The sequence below is a fragment of the Glandiceps talaboti genome, chromosome 12, assembly GCF_964340395.1.
Source record: "Glandiceps talaboti chromosome 12, keGlaTala1.1, whole genome shotgun sequence".
NCBI classification, from domain to species: domain Eukaryota; kingdom Metazoa; phylum Hemichordata; class Enteropneusta; family Spengelidae; genus Glandiceps; species Glandiceps talaboti.
Genome location: NC_135560.1, coordinates 9,365,078 through 9,389,016, shown reverse-complemented (window position 1 = coordinate 9,389,016; position 23,939 = coordinate 9,365,078). Strand labels below are relative to the sequence as shown.

The 23,939-nt window shown below is 33.2% G+C and overlaps 1 protein-coding gene across 5 annotated transcripts in view; it reads right to left on the bottom strand.

The window, feature by feature from the left end:
- LOC144443220 (rho guanine nucleotide exchange factor 28-like) overlaps positions 1-23,939 on the bottom strand; it is a 162,639-nt gene that overhangs the window by 97,731 nt on the left and 40,969 nt on the right. For all 5 annotated transcript variants that reach the window (XM_078132631.1, XM_078132629.1, XM_078132630.1 and 2 more), the window contains exon 2: positions 23,057-23,100. In XM_078132631.1, the coding sequence (XP_077988757.1) occupies positions 23,057-23,100 (44 nt within the window). The remainder of the gene's footprint in view (positions 1-23,056; positions 23,101-23,939) is intronic.

Sequence of the window (23,939 nt, the reverse complement as noted above, 5' to 3'; positions counted from 1 at the left end):
TTTAAACAGAAACACAGTATGGCACCTCAAAACAAAGTACTGTATGCATAAAAAGTGAAAATGACAATTACCAAACATAAAATCCATCATTATAGACTAAAAGTTTAAGTAATTAAAAGAGAATTACATCTGACTAATAGAAAGTTTCAACAACAGTATCAGTCTAGTATTATCCTTGGCATAAAATCTCAAGATAATGATTCACTACTGCAGGTACCATCTAGACAACAACATCCTTTACCACTAACAAACAATAAACGGTTGCTCATCTTCCAACACTGTGTCTGTCAAAATAGTCTGACCTTCCCTTCAACTTAAAGTCAGACAGATCTGACAGACTAACAAACAACTTAGTCTGTTAAAATAATTGCACTCATTCTGTCAACAAACAACACCTTCTCTCAGTACTCAAAAGTACACAGTTTTCAAATATAATGGCAACCACTCTGCGGTTGTCTTGACATGTAAAGTTATTCGACAGAGAACTGTGATTTAAACTGGCTTTTTGAACACATCCTTACTGCATGAACATTCGGGAATAGAAAAAAAAAACATTTCCTTACCGTTGACTGCCTAGGCATAGGAACACAGAAAACAGACTTCAAAATCATTTTGAATATTGCTGTAGATACAAAATATCTTGCTGAGAACTTGAAATATCTGCTTTATGGCTCAGTTACGCAAAATCTGTTGCTTCCTAGGTTTTACTGAAAGCCAACTGATGATCAGCCTTCAAAACTCAACCAGCAGAGAAGCATAGCTATGCATAAACTTTGCAATTTAGTTTCGATCACTCGTTATATTGTGCTGGAAACTGGGCAGCTAGGGAATCACATGCTAAACATGTGTCCGACCAGATTACCATATGTTACAGCTGTATTTCTGTTTCCATTAAAGTGTGCATACATTTATCTCTGAAGAGGCATGTTTAGCAATGTGGTTTCCAGTACACAAACTTTGGCCTGATAGCAGACACACTGCAATCCATGTGTTCCTATTGGTCTATTATTTTGTCTAATCTACATAAATTTACATATGGTTATAATAACAATTGCTTCAATGTATAATCTCTCCTTGAGCCTCTGTGAGCCTCCCCTTCATACAGTTACCACTGTTTTGTCACCAATTTAATAACAACATATTCCTTCCAGAAAGACATACGAAAATAAAAGTTGTTGAAATCATTGCTACAGAGGAAAAGTTCTGTTAACATGTGCCCAGACACTGTTTGTCTGCCACAGCCTGTACAAAAGGAATACCCAGAGTGTTCATATTTCAGAGCCATTGTTTTGACAAATAACAATGATAGAGAAAAACCACTTGGATTCACGTGGACCTGCATGTGTTTCTGAAGTGTTCTGCACGTTTTTTGAATGATTACATGTAAAGTAAAGTATACGCTCAATGATCAAGTTCATCACAATCATACTACTCTTCTAAATGGTGTATCTTAACTTTTCGAACCAGATGATCATATTTTTGTAAAAACTTTAGGCAGTTAATGCTGAAAAGGGTCACTGGGATCATTGAAACCAATGATTATATAAAGTTCTTTAGGGGGTAGGAGTGGTGATCAGCTGTCAAAGTCTGTGCCTTATTTTAGCAGCGTGACCTGGAAAATGATGAACTCCACAAAACATATCTGGGTTGCGTCAAACTCCACTCTACTGTATATCTGGTTACCATTTTGTTGCTTTCATTTTCAGTACATGTAATGAAAAGCTCAGTGGAGACCGGAATTACGAAAGAACTGACATCATTCATTACATTATACAGTATACAATACAGTTGCTGTCAATTTGACTTGGGTGTCTCCAATGACAGGTACACAACTCAGGTGTATTTTAACTTCTAATACTGTCCCTCAGTAAAATCTCTTTGGTGAAACCCAGTAAAGAAGGCTGGGGACTCAAACAGTTTTAACTTATTTACCACTCTCAACAAATTCTCTATACTGGTGTGGAACCCTGGCAGAATGAGAAAGCAGATTTTACCTAATATTTTAACCATCCTGAGCAAAACACTGATCACATTTCACTCTGTGTCACAACAACAAATATTTACATCACTGGTTCCAGTGTGCTTGAAATTTAAATCAAACTTGAAAAGAGTTTTCTGTAATTTTTCATAAATAAGTTTGTATACGGATACATTTTTCTCTGCTGCAAAATATTCTACAAATTTCAAAATTTGTTTTGAACAAACAACAATTATTATTATTATTATTATTATTAAAAATAAAATACTCGTTACATAATAAAGTGTGTCACTAGTTATCTCACTTTTGATTTAGAGTAATATTATTTTTATTGTATAATTATTCAAATATTTTTTTTTGTTCTGAGGAAAAAAGGAATGTTATTATAACATTCCTTTTTTCCTCAACAGAACAAAAAAAATATTTGAATAATTATACAATAAAAATAAATTATGCATGAAAAGACTTTGTTTCACAACTGAGCAATTCTTATACCACACCCTGGTACAAATTATTCACATACAGAATATGAACTGGAATCATTTCCCAAGATCATCTGGTTTTCACTTTATCTGTTTTCATCAAAATATTATTGAATATTTGTCATTCTACGCATCTACTAATTTACATTTCCGTCCGATAGAAAACAGTTTCACCTTTGGAATGACTCAGAGACAAACAGGTTATGAGGAACATTTACAGATGAAAAGTTCTGTGAAGGATAAAAAACTAAATTCTGTTAGTTTGGGGGGAAAGGGGGTTTGAACCATTTTAGTCCTCAAAAGACAAAAACAATTTTTAATGGAATCTGTTTTGTACCCCTAAATACTAATATTTCTTTACCTTTAACAAATGTCATCAAATTGAGAAATCAAAGAATTTTCGCTATATTAAAATGCATGGCACTAAAATTCATGAAAGTGTCAATAAAAGAGGATTTTTTGCACATTACATACTATCTTTGTATTCATAGCACTACATACTACTATAGGTATGAAATTGTGCTGTCCAAAACAATTATCAATTCTGGCCAATTACGATAAAAGAAGGAGGGGTGTTTCCAAGGCCTACAACTAAAAGAATATAGTAATGAAATTCCTACTCACAGAGTCAAAAAAAATACTTGGAAGCAAATCCCAAATTTTCACCCACGTCTCGACAGAATTTAGTTTTTTATTCTACATTTAACTAGTGATCTCGCCCCTTACTGACCTAATATATTTACCAACTTGAAACCTTCCTGGGTTGTTCAAAACTTACTTTCACAGAGAATAAAATCACATAAATACATAAACTAGAATCTAACATTACACTTAGTGGTGATATACAAAAACAAAAAGAATGGCGGCCACATTTTTTATCCTATATATTTCTACAAGAGATAGCATACATATATCCGTAACTCAATCTGCTTATAGAAGGATACAGATTATAAACTAATGAACTTTCCATACACAAACACATTACTCATAATCATCTTCAATGAATATATATCCTTTGAAAAATAATATTGAGCAAAAAATAGACAAACGAATATGGGAATTATGATTAAAACAATGTGTTATATTATTATTGCAATGATTGAAGATCAGAAAATATGAAATTTGTTTGTTTCTTCATAAAATCCAGCTATAGTGCTTGGTATAACAATTGGAATCAAACCAACACTTTTAACCTTAGGTTGTTAACACAGAATGAACTATTGACACCAATGCTATTTTGCTCAAATGATCTTTTATCCTGCTTAAAAATAAACAAAAAAGTGAAAGCAAATATTTCTCGCTTGCTAAAATACCGATCAAAATCAAATGACCTTTTATCTTCCGTCAGGCTGAAGACATATAATGTTTTGGAAAGCATGAAATGTATTTGTAAGGCATAGTATTGACATATAGGTAACTATTTCAAAACACACATCAAAGGATCTGTGAAATTAGTATGTATGTATGTATGTATGTGTGTGTGTGTGTGTGTGTGTGTGTGTGTGTGTGTGTGTGTGTGTGTATGTATGTATGTATGTATGTATGTATGTATGTATGTATGTATGTATGTATGTATGTATGTATGTATGTATGTATGTATGTATGTATGTATGTATGTATGTATGTATGTACGTACGTATGTACCTACCTATCCCCCCCCCATAATTGCTTCAATTCTGTTATGAATTACATGAAAATTAAGAGAATGATAGAACAAAAGGAGAGTGAATTGACCGTACACAATCATAACAACTGTTTGTTCTATTTGACAGTATCAGAAACAAAGCATTCCTAGTACACTGTACATAGCATGGCACTGTACTTTTAATACAGAGATACATTCTACCAGTCCTAATAGAATAAACTGTTACTGGCTCAACTGGACTATAATTACAAACCTGTCTCCCATAGCAACCATTTTGATTTAATTTGAACCTAGAAGCACAATCCAGTGCTTAATGTTCCATGTAACACTACATGCATGTTGGAAGTCATTTTCACTGGAAGGACAGCAATTTGACTGTTGAGGTAATTTCTTCTTCCCGCACACAACAAGATTTTTCTAGATTTCATTTAGGCAATCAAGAAGATGTCCCACAGTTTACTGCCAAGGCTATTTCTGTAAAGTAGCAGACTCAATTATAGCAGCACAGTCTGGAATCCACGCTGTCCTGTTGACTAGTTTTATAAACACCCTGTTGTCACATTGCTTGGGCTACTAGTATTCTTACTCATTCGTTGCTAAATCTGACTAGTATATTGCTTTACTAAAGTCCAGTTGTCACTCATCATTTCTCCTCTTTTAATACTGGTGTTACAAACACACGTCCTGTTTATACTCTAGACTAGCTGATACAATGTTGATTACATTCCTGTAAACACGGTGACTTGCTACTGGTTTGGTGAATGGTTAAAAGGGACGACCACTCCAGGAAATACAGGCATTTTCATAAACTTTGGGTTCTGGAAAGTCACTTTAGGCTTTCACATCACATACTTTTCATTCAGTTGCCAAGAAACATGATTTTTTTCAACTCTATTTCTCTATGACTATGACTATTTATCTGAAGGAAGTAAGCTCTTAGGGGTCATGAATATTCAGTGTTCATGTAATGAATATTCAGTGTTCATCTAATGAATATTCAGTGTGCATCCAATGAATAATCATGTCTGCTAAGACCCATAATGCAATGGTGTATCACGGAAAGAATGATATAGGTGTAAAGGAGTTTCAATTTGGTGTTTCTTGGCAACTGAGCAAAAATTATGTGATGTGAAATCATGATATGACTCTCCAGAACCAAAGTTTATGAAAATAACTTTATTTCCGAGAGTGATGTTCCTCTATAAAGGCACACAGAAATTAATGAATCTTTCAGTATTACATATACTAAACAAGTTTGAATGAATTCCATGATCACATGTCGTATTACAATCGTTTTGTAAACATCAATATCAAAATGTATGATTTCATGGTGATTTGAACAGAATTTCATTTAAAGTTTTTATCAATGTTAAAATGTGTGGTTTCATGGTGATATTATGAACATAATTTCATTTAAAAGTTGTTTTTATTAATATTAAAATGTATGGTTTCATGGTAATATTATATAGACAGAATCTCATTTAAAGTTTTTATCAATGATAAAATGTGTGGTTTCATGTTAATATTATAGACAGCATTTCATTTAAAAGTTGTTTTTATTAATATTAAAATGTATGGTTTCATGGTAATATTATAGACAGCATTTCATTTAAAAGTTGTTTTTATTAATATTAAAATGTATGGTTTCATGGTAATATTATAGACAGCATTTCATTTAAAGTTGTTTTTATTAATATTAAAATGTATGGTTTCATGGTAATATTATAGACAGCATTTCATTTAAAAGTTGTTTTTATTAATATTAAAATGTATGGTTTCATGGTAATATTATATAGACAGAATCTCATTTAAAGTTTTTATCAATGATAAAATGTGTGGTTTCATGTTAATATTATAGACAGCATTTCATTTAAAAGTTGTTTTTATTAATATTAAAATGTATGGTTTCATGGTAATATTATAGACAGCATTTCATTTAAAAGTTGTTTTTATTAATATTAAAATGTGTGGTTTCATGTTAATATTATAGACAGAATTTCATTTAAAAGTTGTTTTTATTAATATTAAAATGTATGGTTTCATGTTAATATTATAGACAGAATCTCATTTAAAGTTTTTATCAATGATAAAATGTATGGTTTCATGGTAATATTATAGACAGCATTTCATTTAAAAGTTGTTTTTATTAATATTAAAATGTATGGTTTCATGGTAATATTATAGACAGAATTTCATTTAAAGTTGTTTTTATTAATATTAAAATGTATGGTTTCATGGTAATATTATAGACAGCATTTCATTTAAAAGTTGTTTTTATTAATATTAAAATGTATGGTTTCATGGTAATATTATAGACAGCATTTCATTTAAAAGTTGTTTTTATTAATATTAAAATGTATGGTTTCATGGTAATATTATAGACAGCATTTCATTTAAAAGTTGTTTTTATTAATATTAAAATGTATGGTTTCATGGTAATATTATAGACAGCATTTCATTTAAAAGTTGTTTTTATTAATATTAAAATGTATGGTTTCATGGTAATATTATAGACAGCATTTCATTTAAAAGTTGTTTTTATTAATATTAAAATGTATGGTTTCATGGTAATATTATAGACAGCATTTCATTTAAAAGTTGTTTTATTAATATTAAAATGTATGGTTTCATGGTAATATTATAGACAGCATTTCATTTAAAAGTTGTTTTTATTAATATTAAAATGTATGGTTTCTTGGTGATATTATAGACAGCATTTCATTTAAAAGTTGTTTTTATTAATATTAAAATGTATGGTTTCTTGGTGATATTATAGACAGAATTTCATTTAAAGTTGTTTTTATTAATATTAAAATGTATGGTTTCTTGGTGATATTATAGACAGAATTTCATTTAAAGTTGTTTTTATTAATATTAAAATGTATGGTTTCTTGGTGATATTATAGACAGAATCTCATTTAAAAGTTGTTTTTATTAATATTAAAATGTATGGTTTCATGGTAATATTAGGAACAGAATCTCATTTAAAAGTTGTTTTTATTAATATTAAAATGTATGGTTTCATGGTAATATTATAGACAGAATTTCATTTAAAGTTTTTATTAATATTAAAATGTATGGTTTCATGGTAATATTATAGACAGAATTTCATTTAAAGTTTTTATTAATATTAAAATGTATGGTTTCATGGTAATATTATAGACAGAATTTCATTTAAAGTTTTTATTAATATTAAAATGTATGGTTTCATGGTAATATTATAGACAGAATTTCATTTAAAGTTTTTATTAATATTAAAATGTATGGTTTCATGGTAATATTATAGACAGAATTTCATTTAAAGTTTTTATTAATATTAAAATGTATGGTTTCTTGGTGATATTATGAACAGAATCTCATTTAAAAGTTGTTTTCCTGTAAAAGCATAGATCCTCTACATTGTACGTCAATGGGCTGATATGTTTTTTTTTAATGAGCCAGTCCAGACAACACAACAATACAGAAAACTTCACATCCTTGAAAAAGACCTGAGGACTGACGGTTGAAATCTTAGAATTATCTAAGTATTTTGTTGGCGCAGTACAAACTTTTAAATTTATTTGTAATTACAGAAAATATGTATTAAAGGTCCCAATTTGTTTTGTGTAATTTGTGTGCATTTCAAAATACCTGGTCCGTCAAAGCTATACTGAAAAATAGTTTAGTCTCCCAAATTAACAGAAGTACATGTCTTTGAATAATTGCTGGTACTGTGTGGAGACTGGATCAACCATCTGTACGGAAATACTACAAGTAGTTACAGACAACCTGCATAAGTATATGTTTACAGATGTTTGTACATTTCAATAGGGAAACAAATCAAATTTGATAACTTGCCTATCATACATACCTCAACAGTGTATTTCATAAATAGGTAGGAAGTAAGAACCAAAACTACAGAGAAATACTTAGATGTTACTCCTAATATTTTTCTTTGCTCAGCCAAGAAAAATACCAGTGACCTAAGGGGTCTTTTGTCACTACAAGTCGCTAGACTCGGACTGAAAAAGACCCCTTAGGTCACGAGGATTTTCTGGCTGAATGAAGAAATATATTGGAGAATAACTGAATTATACCAGTGTCAGTAATATCAATGAAAATCGGGGAAAGTAATGGCAATTTTGAATGTTTTGACTCATATGTTGATCACAGGAGAACTAGTGGTGTAGATAGGGATTGTCTTGAAATAGACGTGTGTTGTCATGACATCAAATGATATATTCCATATTTTTTGTTGAACTTGGCTCATGCATGTAATTCATGATATGCTATCTATATTCTTATACCTATTCACCACCATGTGTTTATATAAATGATGTACCTCTTTAGATTATGCTTACTGTACATAGATTATTTATATTTAGAGATAATACAGGGACAATATGGAATGAAAAAATATGGAGAAGGACGACAGCGTTTTCACAATCAAATTATGTAGATTTCCAATGCCACGGAAAAGTCACAGATTTCCAATGCCACGGAAAAGTCACAGATTTCAAATGCCATGGAAAAGTCACAGATTTCAAATACAATGGTAAAGTCACAGATTTCAAATGCCACGGAAAAGTCACAGATTTCAAATGCAATGGAAAAGTCACATTTCTAATGCAATGGAAAAGTCACAGATTTAAAATGCAATGGAAAAGTCACAGATTTCAAATACAATGTAATGGAAAAGTCAAAGATTTCAAATACAATGTAATGGAAAAGTCAAAGATTTCAAATACAATGGAAAAGTCACAGATTTCAAATACAATGGTAAAGTCACAGATTTCAAATACAATGGTAAAGTCACAGATTTCAAATGTGATGGAAAAGTCACAGTTTTCAAATGCGATGGAAAAGTCACAGATTTCAAATACAATGGTAAAGTCACAGATTTCAAATACAATGGTAAAGTCACAGATTTCAAATACAATAGTAAAGTCACAGATTTCAAATACAATGGTAAAGTCACAGATTTCAAATGCCACGGAAAAGTCAGATTTCAAATGCAATGGAAAAGTCACAGATTTCAAATGTGATGGAAAAGTCACAGATTTCAAATACAATCAAAAGTCACAGATTTCAAATACAATCAAAAGTCAGTGAACCAGTTCTGACCTGAAAGTGTTTTTATCTGATGGATTTATTTCAATGTCACTTGTGTGCAAATGTCAGATTTGAAATTCTAGGTGTTTTGAACATGTAACCCAGTTCCCTGTCATGAAAAACAGTAATGCAAAACAAATACAAAGCTATATAGGATGGATTACTGCAATATTACTATCGGTAAAAAGACTTTTTTTAAATGTCAACCACATCATCTCCGCTATGGAATAGGTAACTAATATCGATCAAACTATAACTTGCCAACCTGTGGCAATGGTGTATAATGTTTGAGGTGATATTTTATATCGTCGCACTTCTTTTTCAGATGAAATTGGACAATTGATCGTGAAATAAGTAGTGTAAATTGAACCACTTCAGGTTAAAATTCAATTAAATTGAATACAATTTCAGGTGTTTTTTTCTATAGGTCAATATGACCAAGTTCTATGTACAAGGAAACACTGGAGTGAAGGAAATTACATCATTTTTGTAAGTTGGAAAATTTTGCAGAGTACATGTATTTTTTATAATTTTACTTCATTCATGATTTCTGGAGAATATTCTCGAAAGCTGTGTGTTGATGTCATTTTGGAGTCAGTTCTGACACAACTTGGTTATTGTGTTGCTGGCTTTAGGCATCAGCATAGCAGTGTTGCCTACTACAGTGTACCCACTGACACACAGCAGTACTCTGTACCTCATGCTAGAAGGTCAAAATAGAACAAGGAGGTCAACATATTCTAACACATAAACCTTTATAGAATCACTCAATATGGATTTGAAGACCTCACTCGTAGCTTACATGTACATGTACATGCTTTCACTACTGCCAGACATGTCTTGTAAAATTTGTACATAACACTATTCAGTACCACGCTGACATCTCAAGTCATGACTACAGTGGGCTAAGAGATTCTGCATGTATATTTTATTACATGAATTCCATATTTGGGTCATACACAAATTGATATTGATCGGATAATTACGAGTCCAATATTTCCTGTCTTTGCCTTCAGATATCCTGTCATTAGATTTCATACATTTCTACTTATACTTTTATTGATTATGCGACTGATATGGCAAAGTGATAGGTATATATAGAAAATGGGTGGGTGGATGAATGGATGCATGTACATATGTATGTATGTATGTATGTACATGTATGTATGTATGTATGTATGTATGTATGTATGTATGTATGTACGTACGTACGTACGTACGTACGTACGTACGTACGCATGTATGTATATGTCTGTCTGTCTGTACAAATGTATGTATGTATGTATGTATGTATGTATGTATGCACATGTATGTATGTATGTATGTATGTATGTGTGTGTGTGTGTGTGTGTGTGTACGTATGGATGGATGTATGTATGTATGTATGTATGTATGTATGTATGTATGTATGTATGTATGTATGTATGTATGTATGTATGTATGTATGTATGTATGTATGTATGTATGTATGAATGAATGAATGAATGTATGTATGTATGTATGTATGTATGTATGTACGTACGTACGTACGTACGTACGTACGCATGTATGTATATGTCTGTCTGTCTGTCTGTCTGTACAAATGTATGTATGTATGTATGTATGTATGTATGTATGTATGTATGTATGTATGTATGTACATGTATGTATGTATGTATGTATGTATGTATGGATGGATGGACGGACGGACGGACGGACGTACGTACGGACGGACGGACGGACGGACGGACGGACGGACGACGGACGGACGGACGGACGGACGGACGGACGGACGGAGGGACGTATGAATGAATGTATGTATGTATGTATGTATGGATGGATGGATGGACAGATAGACATATATACGTAGTTAATAGATAGGTATTAGAGATAAAATAAACATCACATATGAAATTAGTAGGGAATTCCAATTTTTCTTACATATTCTAGAGTTTGTCTCACCTGCATGTCTTCCAATCCAGTTATCAAACCACAATCACATACCCAAAGGAATATCTAATGACTTACATGTACATGTACTTCCTGTCTGATAACAACAAATTTAATGGCCTGACTAATAATTCTAAATTTAACAATTGTTACTGGTACATGAAAACCCACAAGTATACCTACATGTACAAAACTACACAGGATATCTATTTATGTTGTCTGTATATAACTCACTTTTCATATTTCTCCTCTGTTTAGAGGTCACCATATTTCCTGTGGACACTAATGTGCCATATTATACAACCAAGAAAGTTAACTCTTTGGGCAAGATTGTTTAGAATCAATGCCTGGCCCCTGAATTTTAAATTTCGGGAGCAAAATAAATTTAATCGAATGGGATGACCTAAATACTAGGAATCTAGCTTTCACTTTGTATCATGCTTTAAACTTGTAAAGTCACAGATGAATTGTAACCGTTCATATATTTATTGAAAATCTTTTTGTGTACACTGTGCAGTTTACTATGATTTGCTCACCATAGTATATTGCATCGATACAATGCATTATGGAACTATTTGTGCCAGGCATGAAATGTATATTCATTATTCATATTTGGGGCTGGTGGCCCATACTATGCATAAAATAAACTATATGTTAGTGTAAGTATACATTGAAATATGCAAACAATTCTAATTGTTACGTACTGCTGATGTAACTCAAAGACACTAATGTACTCCATAGTACAATGAACATTCAAAAGCACCATTTGTTTACTCACTAACGGTCACAATATAAAAATTTGTAAGTACATGTAGAAACTGCCCAAATTTAATTAGTACATATGACTTATGAAATAGCATCATTATGAATAAGATATCACTGACAAATCATTGCAGACAACCTTGAAAATTAGATACATCAAGATTTTTGGACCCAATGTAGACGTATATCCTTGCCTGTTTTGTAACCCAAACAATAAGGTGACTAAGTTACATTTACGATGAGAGATGTTAGATTACCCACCATGGCAAAACTGAAGTGCACTTGGCCCAATACACATGTCTTGTACCTGTGTACCTATCCTGCTTGTTTTAGATGTCTTTCTTCAAAAAATTAAGAAAAAATTTAAAAAAATAAAAAATAACAATATTAATAATCTATTATAAAATTGAAACATACTAAACAAACTACACAGGAGACAAGTGATATTAGGGCTAGGGACGTTAGAGTACCCACCATGGCAGAACTGAAGAACACAGACTCCAATATGTGTATCATGTACAAAATGTATATATGCTGTATACATTTTTTGTACCTTTCATAGTTTGTAGTTCATAGTTCATTTTGTAACCCAAACAAAAGGAAGCAAGCAACATTAGAATCAGAGGGTACACACAGTTGCATTTGGCAACATGTGTCATTAGAATCACAGATGTTAGGGTACACATGTTTGGCAACACCTGACATTTGTATGTAAAGACTGTGTTGATAAAATAAATGTTAGCCTTTATCCAACGCAAAATTTTTAAATGGAAAGTTGTACCCAGGGTCCTTCAGAACTATATATAGATTTTGTGTATACATACATGTATTACATCACAATCTTTATTGTTCTATACTTCCAGGGTTCTGAAATCTTTGAAAATGGGTCAATGTTTTATTGTTATGGTTAACTCTATGTTTAATACCCCTGGTTCAAAATCATCAGAAACACTGAAACACAAACACATTGTGCTGAATAAGGTCACAAATTAATCTCAACTTTGACAAAAGCAGGACAAAATAGGTTAACAGTTTTCATGGTCCACTGAAAAGACTTCTTGTTTTGGATATTAAACAATGCTTGTTTTTAATAAGGCCGCAACTCAAGTACCACAGGGTTCATTGCCCTCGTTACTGCCTGACAGACCATGAATAAAAAGGTTTCTTTATTCTTCATAGGTCAAAAGTTGACACGTTTTCCAGTCAGGCTTCAATACCTGCACTGCTCACATCATGAGAGAAGTACCGTAGTTTCACTTACTTGCAGCTACGAGGTCAAAAAGCTGGAAAATGTATTTGGATTCTACACAGGAACACCAGATGAAACAACAGCCTCTTACTTTACACAGTCTGTCATGTAATCCAATATAACTTAGTGTATTCTTCTCCAGTCTGTTTTACCAATCACAAGGGACAAATAACTTAAGTTTATAGTTACTTTCATTGATCGGCTATCAAGATGTAATGCACAGCAAACAATGTGGACCCAGACATAGTCACTGTCATACCCACAATTAACAATAACTTTTCAAGATATGCCCCCCCCCCCCCTCCGAAAAAAAAAGTTTAAAAAAATTATTCTCTTTTAATAGTAACATACATTACTGGTAATATGAGCAAAGAATATGTATGACTCTTGGACCAAGTCTAAATACACCCTTAGGCTATCCATGGTTTGAAGAAAGAACTTGACATTTGAAGTCATGGATAGTGTCTTAACTATTTATACCCTTGTTCACTGACCCCTCCAAATCAATGACCCATCTTTCCACCTGTGTGGGAAACCAACACTGTCTAAACAGGTGTTCTATTTCCTTCTTTATCATTCAATTTTTTTTTACACATATCATGACAACTTCCTGTTACATCATTTCAAAGCTGTCATAATTATCAATATCAATAAATTTTTGGAAAATCATTCTGAGCATGTTGTTGTCATTGACCACAAGGGGCTTTTGGGACACTTTCAAAAGTTAACCTCAAGGGGGCGCTGTGTGGCAAAGCTAAAACAGCAGACTGTGAGACAGTCCACTACCCATGCATAGCAGTATATGGCTGGTGGATACTATGGAGCCTGCCACCCACAACTGTGTTTTAGTTTTCCGCGAAACAGATGCCATGAAGATTTCAAACTGTCAAGGCTACAGACCAGAAGCACTTCTGCAGGTCAAGGAACATTTATTACCAGGACCTATGTCAAAAATATCCAGAAAAATTCATTCCAGTTTTAGCTGGTTTTCGCTACTTCTAAGCCACGGACAAACATCATGAGAATTCAGTAATTTCCTACCTTATTTCTAATAAAAAAGTAAAACAATCTCTCTTTTGACCTTCGAATAATGCAAAATTACTAAAACTGAAGTAACATTGTGAGCTGCAACATGGGTACACCTTTATCTATTTCATCTCGTTGCTTATATCCATTCTAAAGCCAAGCCCGTTTGACATGATCCTGTCAACATGTTATTGCAAACTGTCAGTAAAAATAAATTAATATGTTCATAACTTATTAAAAACATACTTGAATTAAATTTACAAGGTATAAAGTTGCAATACCATGATCATAACACATCTCTTAACTTGTTATTTAATTTTCATGTAATTTTTTTTCCTGCGACCTTTGAAACCCTACTTTAAGTATCCGTCTATGTTCTGTAGATATATTAAGGAGATAAATTAACTGCAACAAGATCCGTATCAAAGGTTAGACTCAAAAAATCTAAAATTATATTGAAATCTAGGTACTGAAAATGTATCAATGAAACATATATAAGTATCGTACTTATTCTGAAAAATAGATCTGTAGAAAATACTCGGACCACCATTTTTCATATTTTTATACACAAAATACAATATTCCAAAATCCTTGTATTTCCAGTGTAGTAAACAGAGAAAAAGTCTTAATTGAACACATACTGCTAACATTTCAACTTACTAATTCATAATCTGAATTTTATGGGAATTATGATGGCCATTCAGTAAACTCTCATGATAGTCACAAAATAAAGTGATTTACATACTGAACTACAGTATTTAACATTTGAGCTAGGTTTGATTGAAATCGACATGTGTCACAAAGTTCAACACAGGTGCATACACTACCAGCTGTGCTATCCATGTCAACGTCCACCGATCCTACCCCATCAGCTATAAAATGGATAATTTCAAATCATACGGTAGAATGTCAAATTAAACCAATTTCAGTCACATATTAGACATTTTTCACACGTCAAACTGAAAACTGGTTATGATCTTTTGCCATTCCGACACTACATTAAATTTTTGAAAATCATATTACATAGAACAGAATGTTAATTTATTTCTAAATTTAGAAATCTTGAGACTGCACTCAAAATTAATACCGAATGTTGTACAAACTTACACTCACTGTGTATGGCAAAATGTAATATTTTCTTTTGAAATTGTAATTTTCATTTTTTTTGTCTTTTTTTTAGCTTGTTTTCTTGTTTTGATTGACATGTACATTTTTATGAGTCAGTCGTTCCTTAGCTCACATCATTGTAGACTGTAAGATACGTCATGTTGTTCTGCCCTGACCGGCCTCCTCTCGTGTGGGAGGGGTTGGCCGATGTGTGAGGGCGCCCCGTCACGGCGTACCATACAGACTAACTTCATTCGAGAAATACACTGGTGATTTTTCCCAAGTTTTAACAAAGCCGTGTGGAAGTCAGCTTTTGTAGTTTCCTGACTTAAAAAAACAAATTTTATGATTTATAAAATTTAAAATTATGATTTATTTATATTTCATAAATGTTTATTAATCTATTTTTGACAATGAGATGTATTTTTTTGTTACATTGCAGATTTGTATATATTAGATTACAATATTTCTGATAAATTAATGTTATCATTATCATGACTCTTGAAAAGTTAGCATACAGGTCTCAAGAATTTTGCAATGTGCTAAGAGATTGTCTTTTCTCAGCTGTAAAGTGAACTGACTTGATTAATTAATGTGAATAGCTAGAGGAAGGCATATACATGTATTACATTATACATTACTTTGGAAACTTTGGCTAGGATCAGGACCTTTCAAGACATCATATGAATGACAAGTTAATATACCCTGGAAACCCAGCTGTACATTCAGTTATATACTCGATTACAGACTATAACATCTGCTAATCGCAATTCAAGTAGGTTTTCAAAAAGTACCTAGATATCTGTCCATGTGTTCAAGCACGTCTGATATCTGTACATAGAATTTGAAATATACAAAATGCTCATTTCATGTACCATGATGAAAACATCTTGTCTATTAATGAAACTGTGTCTATTTCATGATTAAAACCTACTGATTTGAAATCTTCATCATACTTGGTGTCACTGACATTTCTTATTTACATGACAAATGGGAGGAGACAACCTGGGGTAGCATGTTAGAGTAATATTTAAAATGTAGAGAGACAAAGTTCATGGAAAACATGACTGAATTTAAGAAAGATTTGTGAGTGGTTCATGTCAAGCGTATCAGACACCAGAAGATTTCAACAGTCAATATATCACTCTAATTACAGTTTACAGTCGTAATCATTGTTTTCCAATCCTGGTTATCAGTATCTAAATTACTCTGTCACTAACTTTACTACAGCTACAAGAGGCTCAGTGATGAATGGGCTGGTGCTAAATGGGTCAAAGATACTCACAGCATAATAGCCTGGATTGAGAGATACACATTCCCTTACCCTGTACCTAATGAGGGCAGCCGTACTTAATTTCTAAGTTTCTCATGACCTGACCGACCCTACATGTCTTTAATCTAGTGAAATATTTTTAAAAAATTGACAGCCTCTATGGCAGGATTAGATATGTCATAACATGACTGATTGTCATGGCAACCCCATGTGTATATTTCTGAACGAAAATTATCATTTATTGCAGAAATTTGGAACATTTAATAAAATAAATGTCTCTTAAAGTATGTTTATAAATTGAAAGAATACCAATATGAACTCATAGTCATATACTTACTTTGGGGGGGGGGGGGGGGGGGGGGATTATTTTTAACCGACCGACCGACCGACCGACCGACCGACCATGCCATCATTTAGGTGTTATGAAGGGAAACATAGAATTAGGTCCAACACACTGATAGAACTAGGGTGGAACTTTGACTATGTAGTCATTTTGTGTACATGTGTTAATCTAACTTTCACAGTGCTGGCTCAAAACAATTGTGATTGTACTGCTCTTTAGGGGGCTGTATTATCTGTAACATTTGAACCCTTCCAATGTTCACAACATATTTTATCACGATTTTTCACCAAAATAGTGCTATCTGTGGCATCAAATCTCAAGATCTGTGAAGCGATGATTCAATATGGTGGGTAGATCCGAACTACCAATATAGGTTGGTACCAGTAACCTGGTATGGAAACTATGCATCCTTTTACTGTAATACCCTCATCCATTAACATACAGAAGTTTGCAGCCAATAATATAGAATACGGTATGGAAATCTATACATTGTAAATTTTACCAGAATCCCCCCCTCCCCCCCCCCCCCCCCCCCCCCAAAAAAAAAAAAAAAAAAAAAAAACTAATCTACAAAAATGTAATCAGAGGGAATGCACCGTTTCTGGTAAAGTTTTATTGCATTTTTGCAACAGGCAAAAATTAACAAAAAACAGCAGAGAAAAAACTACATGAATCTAGAACAAAAATATCTAAGGAATCACTTGAAAATAGAGCATACAAAATTTATGAAACAGGTCTGTTTGCTTTCACTTGCCCCTTTTCCACAGGTTATCCTAAATACATGAATAATTCTGCTGAGAGATGATACATCACGTCCCTAGTACTTTATACATGTCACAAATCATACACGAAATGAAATTTTAATTTTAATAAATGAGCAGTTTATATCACTACTGATAGAAATCGATTATAGTGTAAGGGAAACTAATAGAGTGTTTATGTCAATTTCATCTCTCTGCTGTCATATAAAATATTTCCTGATATAATTTTTCACTTTCTGCTGATCTTTGATCCCATTGGTTATTAAGAATGTAAATCTTCTGGTAGCCTAGCAACATCCTGTTCTTCCAGTTATTCAATTTTCACAGAAAGTAATACATTAGTTCTTTGTGACCTGCAGTATTGAGAGTCTTGGTAAATTTTGAATACAGATTTCACGTACCCAATCTTCTACAAATAACCAAGATTGAGTACTTAAAATGCTGTAAATTTGTCAAATTACAAAATTTATGGTATTGTCTGATTGTATATATTTGTGTATATGTATATATGTGTGTATGTGTGTCCAAACATGCCTGCATGCGTGCATGTGTGTGCGTATGTGTGTATGTCTATGTCTGTGTATGCAAGTATGTGTGTGCATGTGCATGCATGCGTGCGTGTGTGTGTGTGTGTGTGTGTGTGTGTGTGTGTGTGTGTGTGTGTGTGTGTGTGCATGCATGCATGCATGTATGTATGTTATATATGTTACCACGTAACACATGCAAACCTTCACCTGTGTGATGTCAAACAGGAAAGATCAAAACTATAATTCCACGAAATCGTTGTTAGTTTTACGTCATAACATCCAAGTATGATTCCACGGACTATAAAGACTCCCCTACGGCTCATATTTTTGTTAGTTCACAGAATCAAACTTGGAACATTATGACGTAAAACTGGCATTGATTTCGAGGAATTATTTATAAATGTATATATACATACGTAAATAGTGGGAAGAAGGGAAGGTCCTATTACATGTATCATATAAGTGGAAAAGTAATTATATGTTCATAAATATTACGAAATGAAGGTTTTGAAACTTTCTGCTATCTGTAAATACACCCACCTGATTCTAGCAAGGTACAAACTATCTTAAAATTTGCATTTGCCATGACAATTCAAATTATTTGCCTCCACTATACCGAAAATACCGAAGTCTAGAACTACACCTCTTGCTCAGACCACCAAACAATTTCTTGGTCTGAGACTCTTGGTAACACTAAGACACATATCTTTACAACCTCCAGTGTTTGTTTAAGGGAGGCAAGTAGGTCAAACTTACCTGAGTTCCCCAGTCATTCATTTTGACCAGGGTTCCCCACCCAAATTATATTACAATGTATGGGAACTATGCCAGGTGGACCAAATTTACCCCTGTCTGTTTAATACCGGGGTACCCACACCTTAGCGAAAAACACTGATCTTTACCTATCCACACGTAGTCTTTGTCAGATTCATGAGTATGGCAATAATCAAAGTTTACCTACATCATCCAACTGCCTGAAGGGCATAACACAAATCTCAGATGTAACCTACAATCTCTATTCAAATCACAGCACAGCGTATCATTTCCATCGACATTTTTATATGTATTAAATTATGAGTCTTTGGTCTACTGACAAACCATTATATCTGATATTATACTAATCTCCCGGGGTAGTAACACAATCCTGTTATGTTCAGTTTTGCTGTAAGATAAGTCGCAATCAATAAATCTTTTCAATTAAATCCTTTTTGCCCCCTAAGGAATTAGCAATGTCAATGACTTTGAGTAGAAACAGTAGAAGTATCTGCGATGGACAGGTCACTTTCAGAAGTTCTGTTAATCTAATTTTATAATTTAATTTAATTTAATTTAATTTAATTTCAATTTAATTCAATTTAATTTTCTACTGTTTGGGATTCAAGCTTATAACACGCTATGACTCACGAGTACATTATGTATAAGGTTAGACTGTAAGATACGTCGTGACGTTTCACCCTGTAAGATACGTCGTGATGTTTCGCCCTGTAAGATACGTCGTGACGTTTCGCCCTGTAAGATACGTCGTGACGTTTCGCCCTGTAAGATACGTCATGACGCTTTGCCCTCACCGGCCTCCTCTCACGTTAGGGGTTGCCTGATGTTTGAGGGCGCCCCGTCACAACGTACCTTACAGACTAGTATAAGGTGAATGTACATGTAATGTTATATTGTATCCCACTTACTTTTGCATTGTAGAATGTAAAATTGCCAATTATCATGTTTATATGTCTTGTTGTCATTTCCATTCACTGGTATCAGTGCAGTCAATGGTTACAAGAAGGTAATTTGCATTGCTATCCTACAGTGTACACAAATTTTCCATGGTAACGAGATTAGTTACTAGTTGCCATGGCAACGAGACTGCTTATATGATGACTTTACTCATTTCATTCCAACAAAACAAAATTAGTAAATTTATCAACCAAATTAGATTAGATTAAATTGGATTGGATTAAAATGATGGTATCTATACTCTCAGCTGATTAATAAACGCTGATATCAGAAAGTTGGTTTATTATAATTTACATGTGCTAAAAATATGTGCACTACTCAAAATCAATGAACATTTTCACAAATTTTGCATTGCATTTCCATACAACAACAGCTTGTTCTGACAGCTACAGTAGTATTGTAAAATCTCTTTTTGATTGGCCATTTCCTTATAATTGATAAGTTGAACCTGTGAGGGCGCAATTCCAAAATGGCTGAACCCTGGCTGAACAAGTCATGATGGTTTTTCTCCATCACGATTCAAACTTGACAGGTTTATTTATATTTTTACAAATAATGATATGGTCGCAGTGTCCGGTAACAGCTTTAAATAGCGTTGTAAGTTCATATGCCTATTAATTCAAGACAAGCAATAATGAAATAATATCTTGACAGAGATCTAGTGAGAAGACAGTTCACATTATCTTTTTCACAAACCAATGTCTTTTAATTTCTTTTTCTATCTATAAAATAATAGCCATTTGTACATGATATATCATTATGGCATTGCAATAATTTCTATTTTCTTTATTGTCTGTCTGTTTCATTTATTCATTGATTTCAACTATTGGCTATTAGTACTATACATGGCTTGGCTCACTAGGGCTTCGAATATTTAGAAATATGAATTCTGCATCTGAAGCTTGGGTTATTAGTGAGCCAATGTATTTGATGTGCTCAGCCATTTTGTAGAGATGCAGAAGAATCAAAAACAACAAACTCTACAAGCCATACATAAATAATTCTTTGTTGAATGGTTCATGTGTGGCTACTTCTATTTCACATCTGAGATTGTGCGGTCATTGGGCAGCTATTTCTAAGCCATGCATAAACAGTCATCTGTTTAATGATCCATATGAGGTTATTCCTAATTCACATCTCTGTGATTGCATGTGCCGACCACGTAAGAAACATCAACACTTCAAGTACAGCACTTACAAGCTATTCATCTAAGGAGTCATAAATTAAGGGGTGTTAGCAGTTTGACTGAAATGACATGCTATACACCGTTTCCGGGAACTCATTGGGTTTTTCCTAATCAAAGGTATTATAAAACATAAATGTATAAGTCTGATACAGGAACACAAACCTGGCATAAAAGACAACTACCGGTCGGGGGGCTAGATGCAGAAACTGAAAACGAATGCCTTTCAACCAATTTAATGTGTACTTAGTAAACGAGCCAATTACGTACTTCCGACTTTCACTTTCCTGGAATTCTAACATCAATTCAACAACAACAGCAATGCAAATGGATCTACTTAAAAGCATATACACTTAACACACACAGGGAATTCATTTCCATTCTGTTTACTTAGATGTATGCCATATTGATAACTTGGACAAGGTTCTATTTCAAAGAGTTACAAAATATGGTCATATACACTCCTTTCATACAGTTTTATCTTTAAATAGAAATACAGTCATGTATGTTTATCTGCAACAACAAATTACCATATAAAAGATTATATGATCACATGCTTTCATGTAGAACAAACACTCATTTACATATCATTTGCATACAGGTATGCAATAATGTTTTCAATACTACACTACAGTGCAAATAACACTGGTATGCGCACACATCGGTACATGTAATCTCTGGTACATACATTGTATGTGATAATATGCTATAGCAGTACACTGATGTAACATTGAGACCACTATGGCATGACAGTATTTCTACATGCATAACATCAGAAATATTCAGAATGACGATACATCTACATGCATAACACAGGAGACACTGAATAACAACACATTTATACATAACATTAGGCTACCATGCCACAGCACTTTATCTGTTGACATAACTCTGGAGAGTAACAGTATCTCTAAATGCATAACATTGGGACAACTTTGGCATAGTGATATATCTACATGCATAACACTAGCAACACTGAAAATGAATGCCAATTTATCTACATGTATAACACTGGCGACATTGTGGCAAAGCAGTATATCTACATGCATGACACTGGCGACATTGTGGCAAAGCAGTATATCTACATGCATAACACTGGCGACATTGTGGCAAAGCAATTTATCTACATGCATGACACTGGGGACATTGTGGCACAACAGTATATCTACATACATTACACTGTGACAATAGTACAGGAAAATACAATTGTCTATGCATTACTCAGACAACACTGTGGCACAGCAGTATACAGTATCTATATATGCATAACACTGGTGACACTGGCACAGTAGTATATATACATGCATTAGGGTGACCCTTCTGTTTCTCATTACTCAACCAACCCAAAATTTCAGCTCCGACATCAAAATAATTTTTAAACAATTTTTTTACCTGCCCTTAATATTTTGTGGAACAGCGCCCTCTCTGACAAAATAGCACATGTCTGGACTATCGACATCATCTACAGTCATGGCAGCGGCAGTGACATTTGTTCATAAAAATGACGGAAGTTATTCAAGTAGGGAGGCTGAGAACATGCCAATTGTGTTGATAAGCTGGGAAAGGGTTTGCTACCAGGAATCCAATAAAAAGAAGATAGGGAAGAGGAACTGGAGAGGCAGAGAAACTGAAGAAGATGGTTTTTTATTCATTTTTTTTTTCAAATTGACCAATCGACCCATAGTTGCTATGAAAAAGTAATGAGAAACATAAAAGAAATAGGGTCACCCTTACACCAGTGACACTGTGGTACAGCAATGTATCTTATTCTTAACACAAACTCAAAATAGCAGTATATTTATATGCATAACACCGGCAACACTGGCACAACAGTACTTTACATGCATAACACTGGTAACACTGGCACAGCAAAGTATCTACATACTCAATAAAAGTACATGTAAATATTCTCTAGGCAAGGAATAACATCATGACACAATAGAATACTTATATATTAGGATACACTTACGTAAATGGGTGAACTTTGAGGAGAAAATGCCATGCGACAGGTCCCTGTGAAACAAACCAAACATACACAAAATTAGAATGATGTCAATAAACAATTTATCATTATAAATCTTATGAGTTCGGGATTATCAAGGGAATGCAAACTAATCATACACATTACAAAAATACATAATTTAATGACCTTTTAATTTCAAGTCGGAGATTTACAAGGCTTTCTGATGGGGACGATAAAGTACACATGATGTAAAATTTCTGAGTTACTGACGTCAATACAATACATGTACATGTAATAATCATTTGGGATGACAGACATGGTTATAGCTGTATATCCCCCTGGACTACAAATGATCAAACTTGAAAGCTGCCGAACAATTTTACTGTAAATGTAGGAAAAAATTGTTCAAACACACCGTACTAGCACTTCAAATGTTACGACATGGCTGACCAATTTTGTTGAAAAACAATTATGAATTTAATACCAGTGTTACAAGTAAAACATGATCACACAAAGTGAAAAGACTAGTAAAGGAATACTGAATTGATTACTTGGACGGGATACATTGTATGTACAACATTACTTAAGAATGGTGATGGATTTTGGATTGTGGCATACATTATCAGTAAAAACTACCTGAAATCCCAAGGTAGTTTACTAGCCCACAAAATGTATGGTAATTGGTGTGGAATCTACACAACATTTACTTGATTTTCATTCCCTTAACTTTTATTGCAAATGAAACGAATACATGTATTAAAGGGCACAAGCTGAATTTGTTACGTTTTTTGGGCATAAAATACAGACTCTGAAAGGCATAAACTCAGAAGTAATATACGATGTCGGAGGTACAAAATGTACTGTATTGAATTGTTGCCATGATACATTG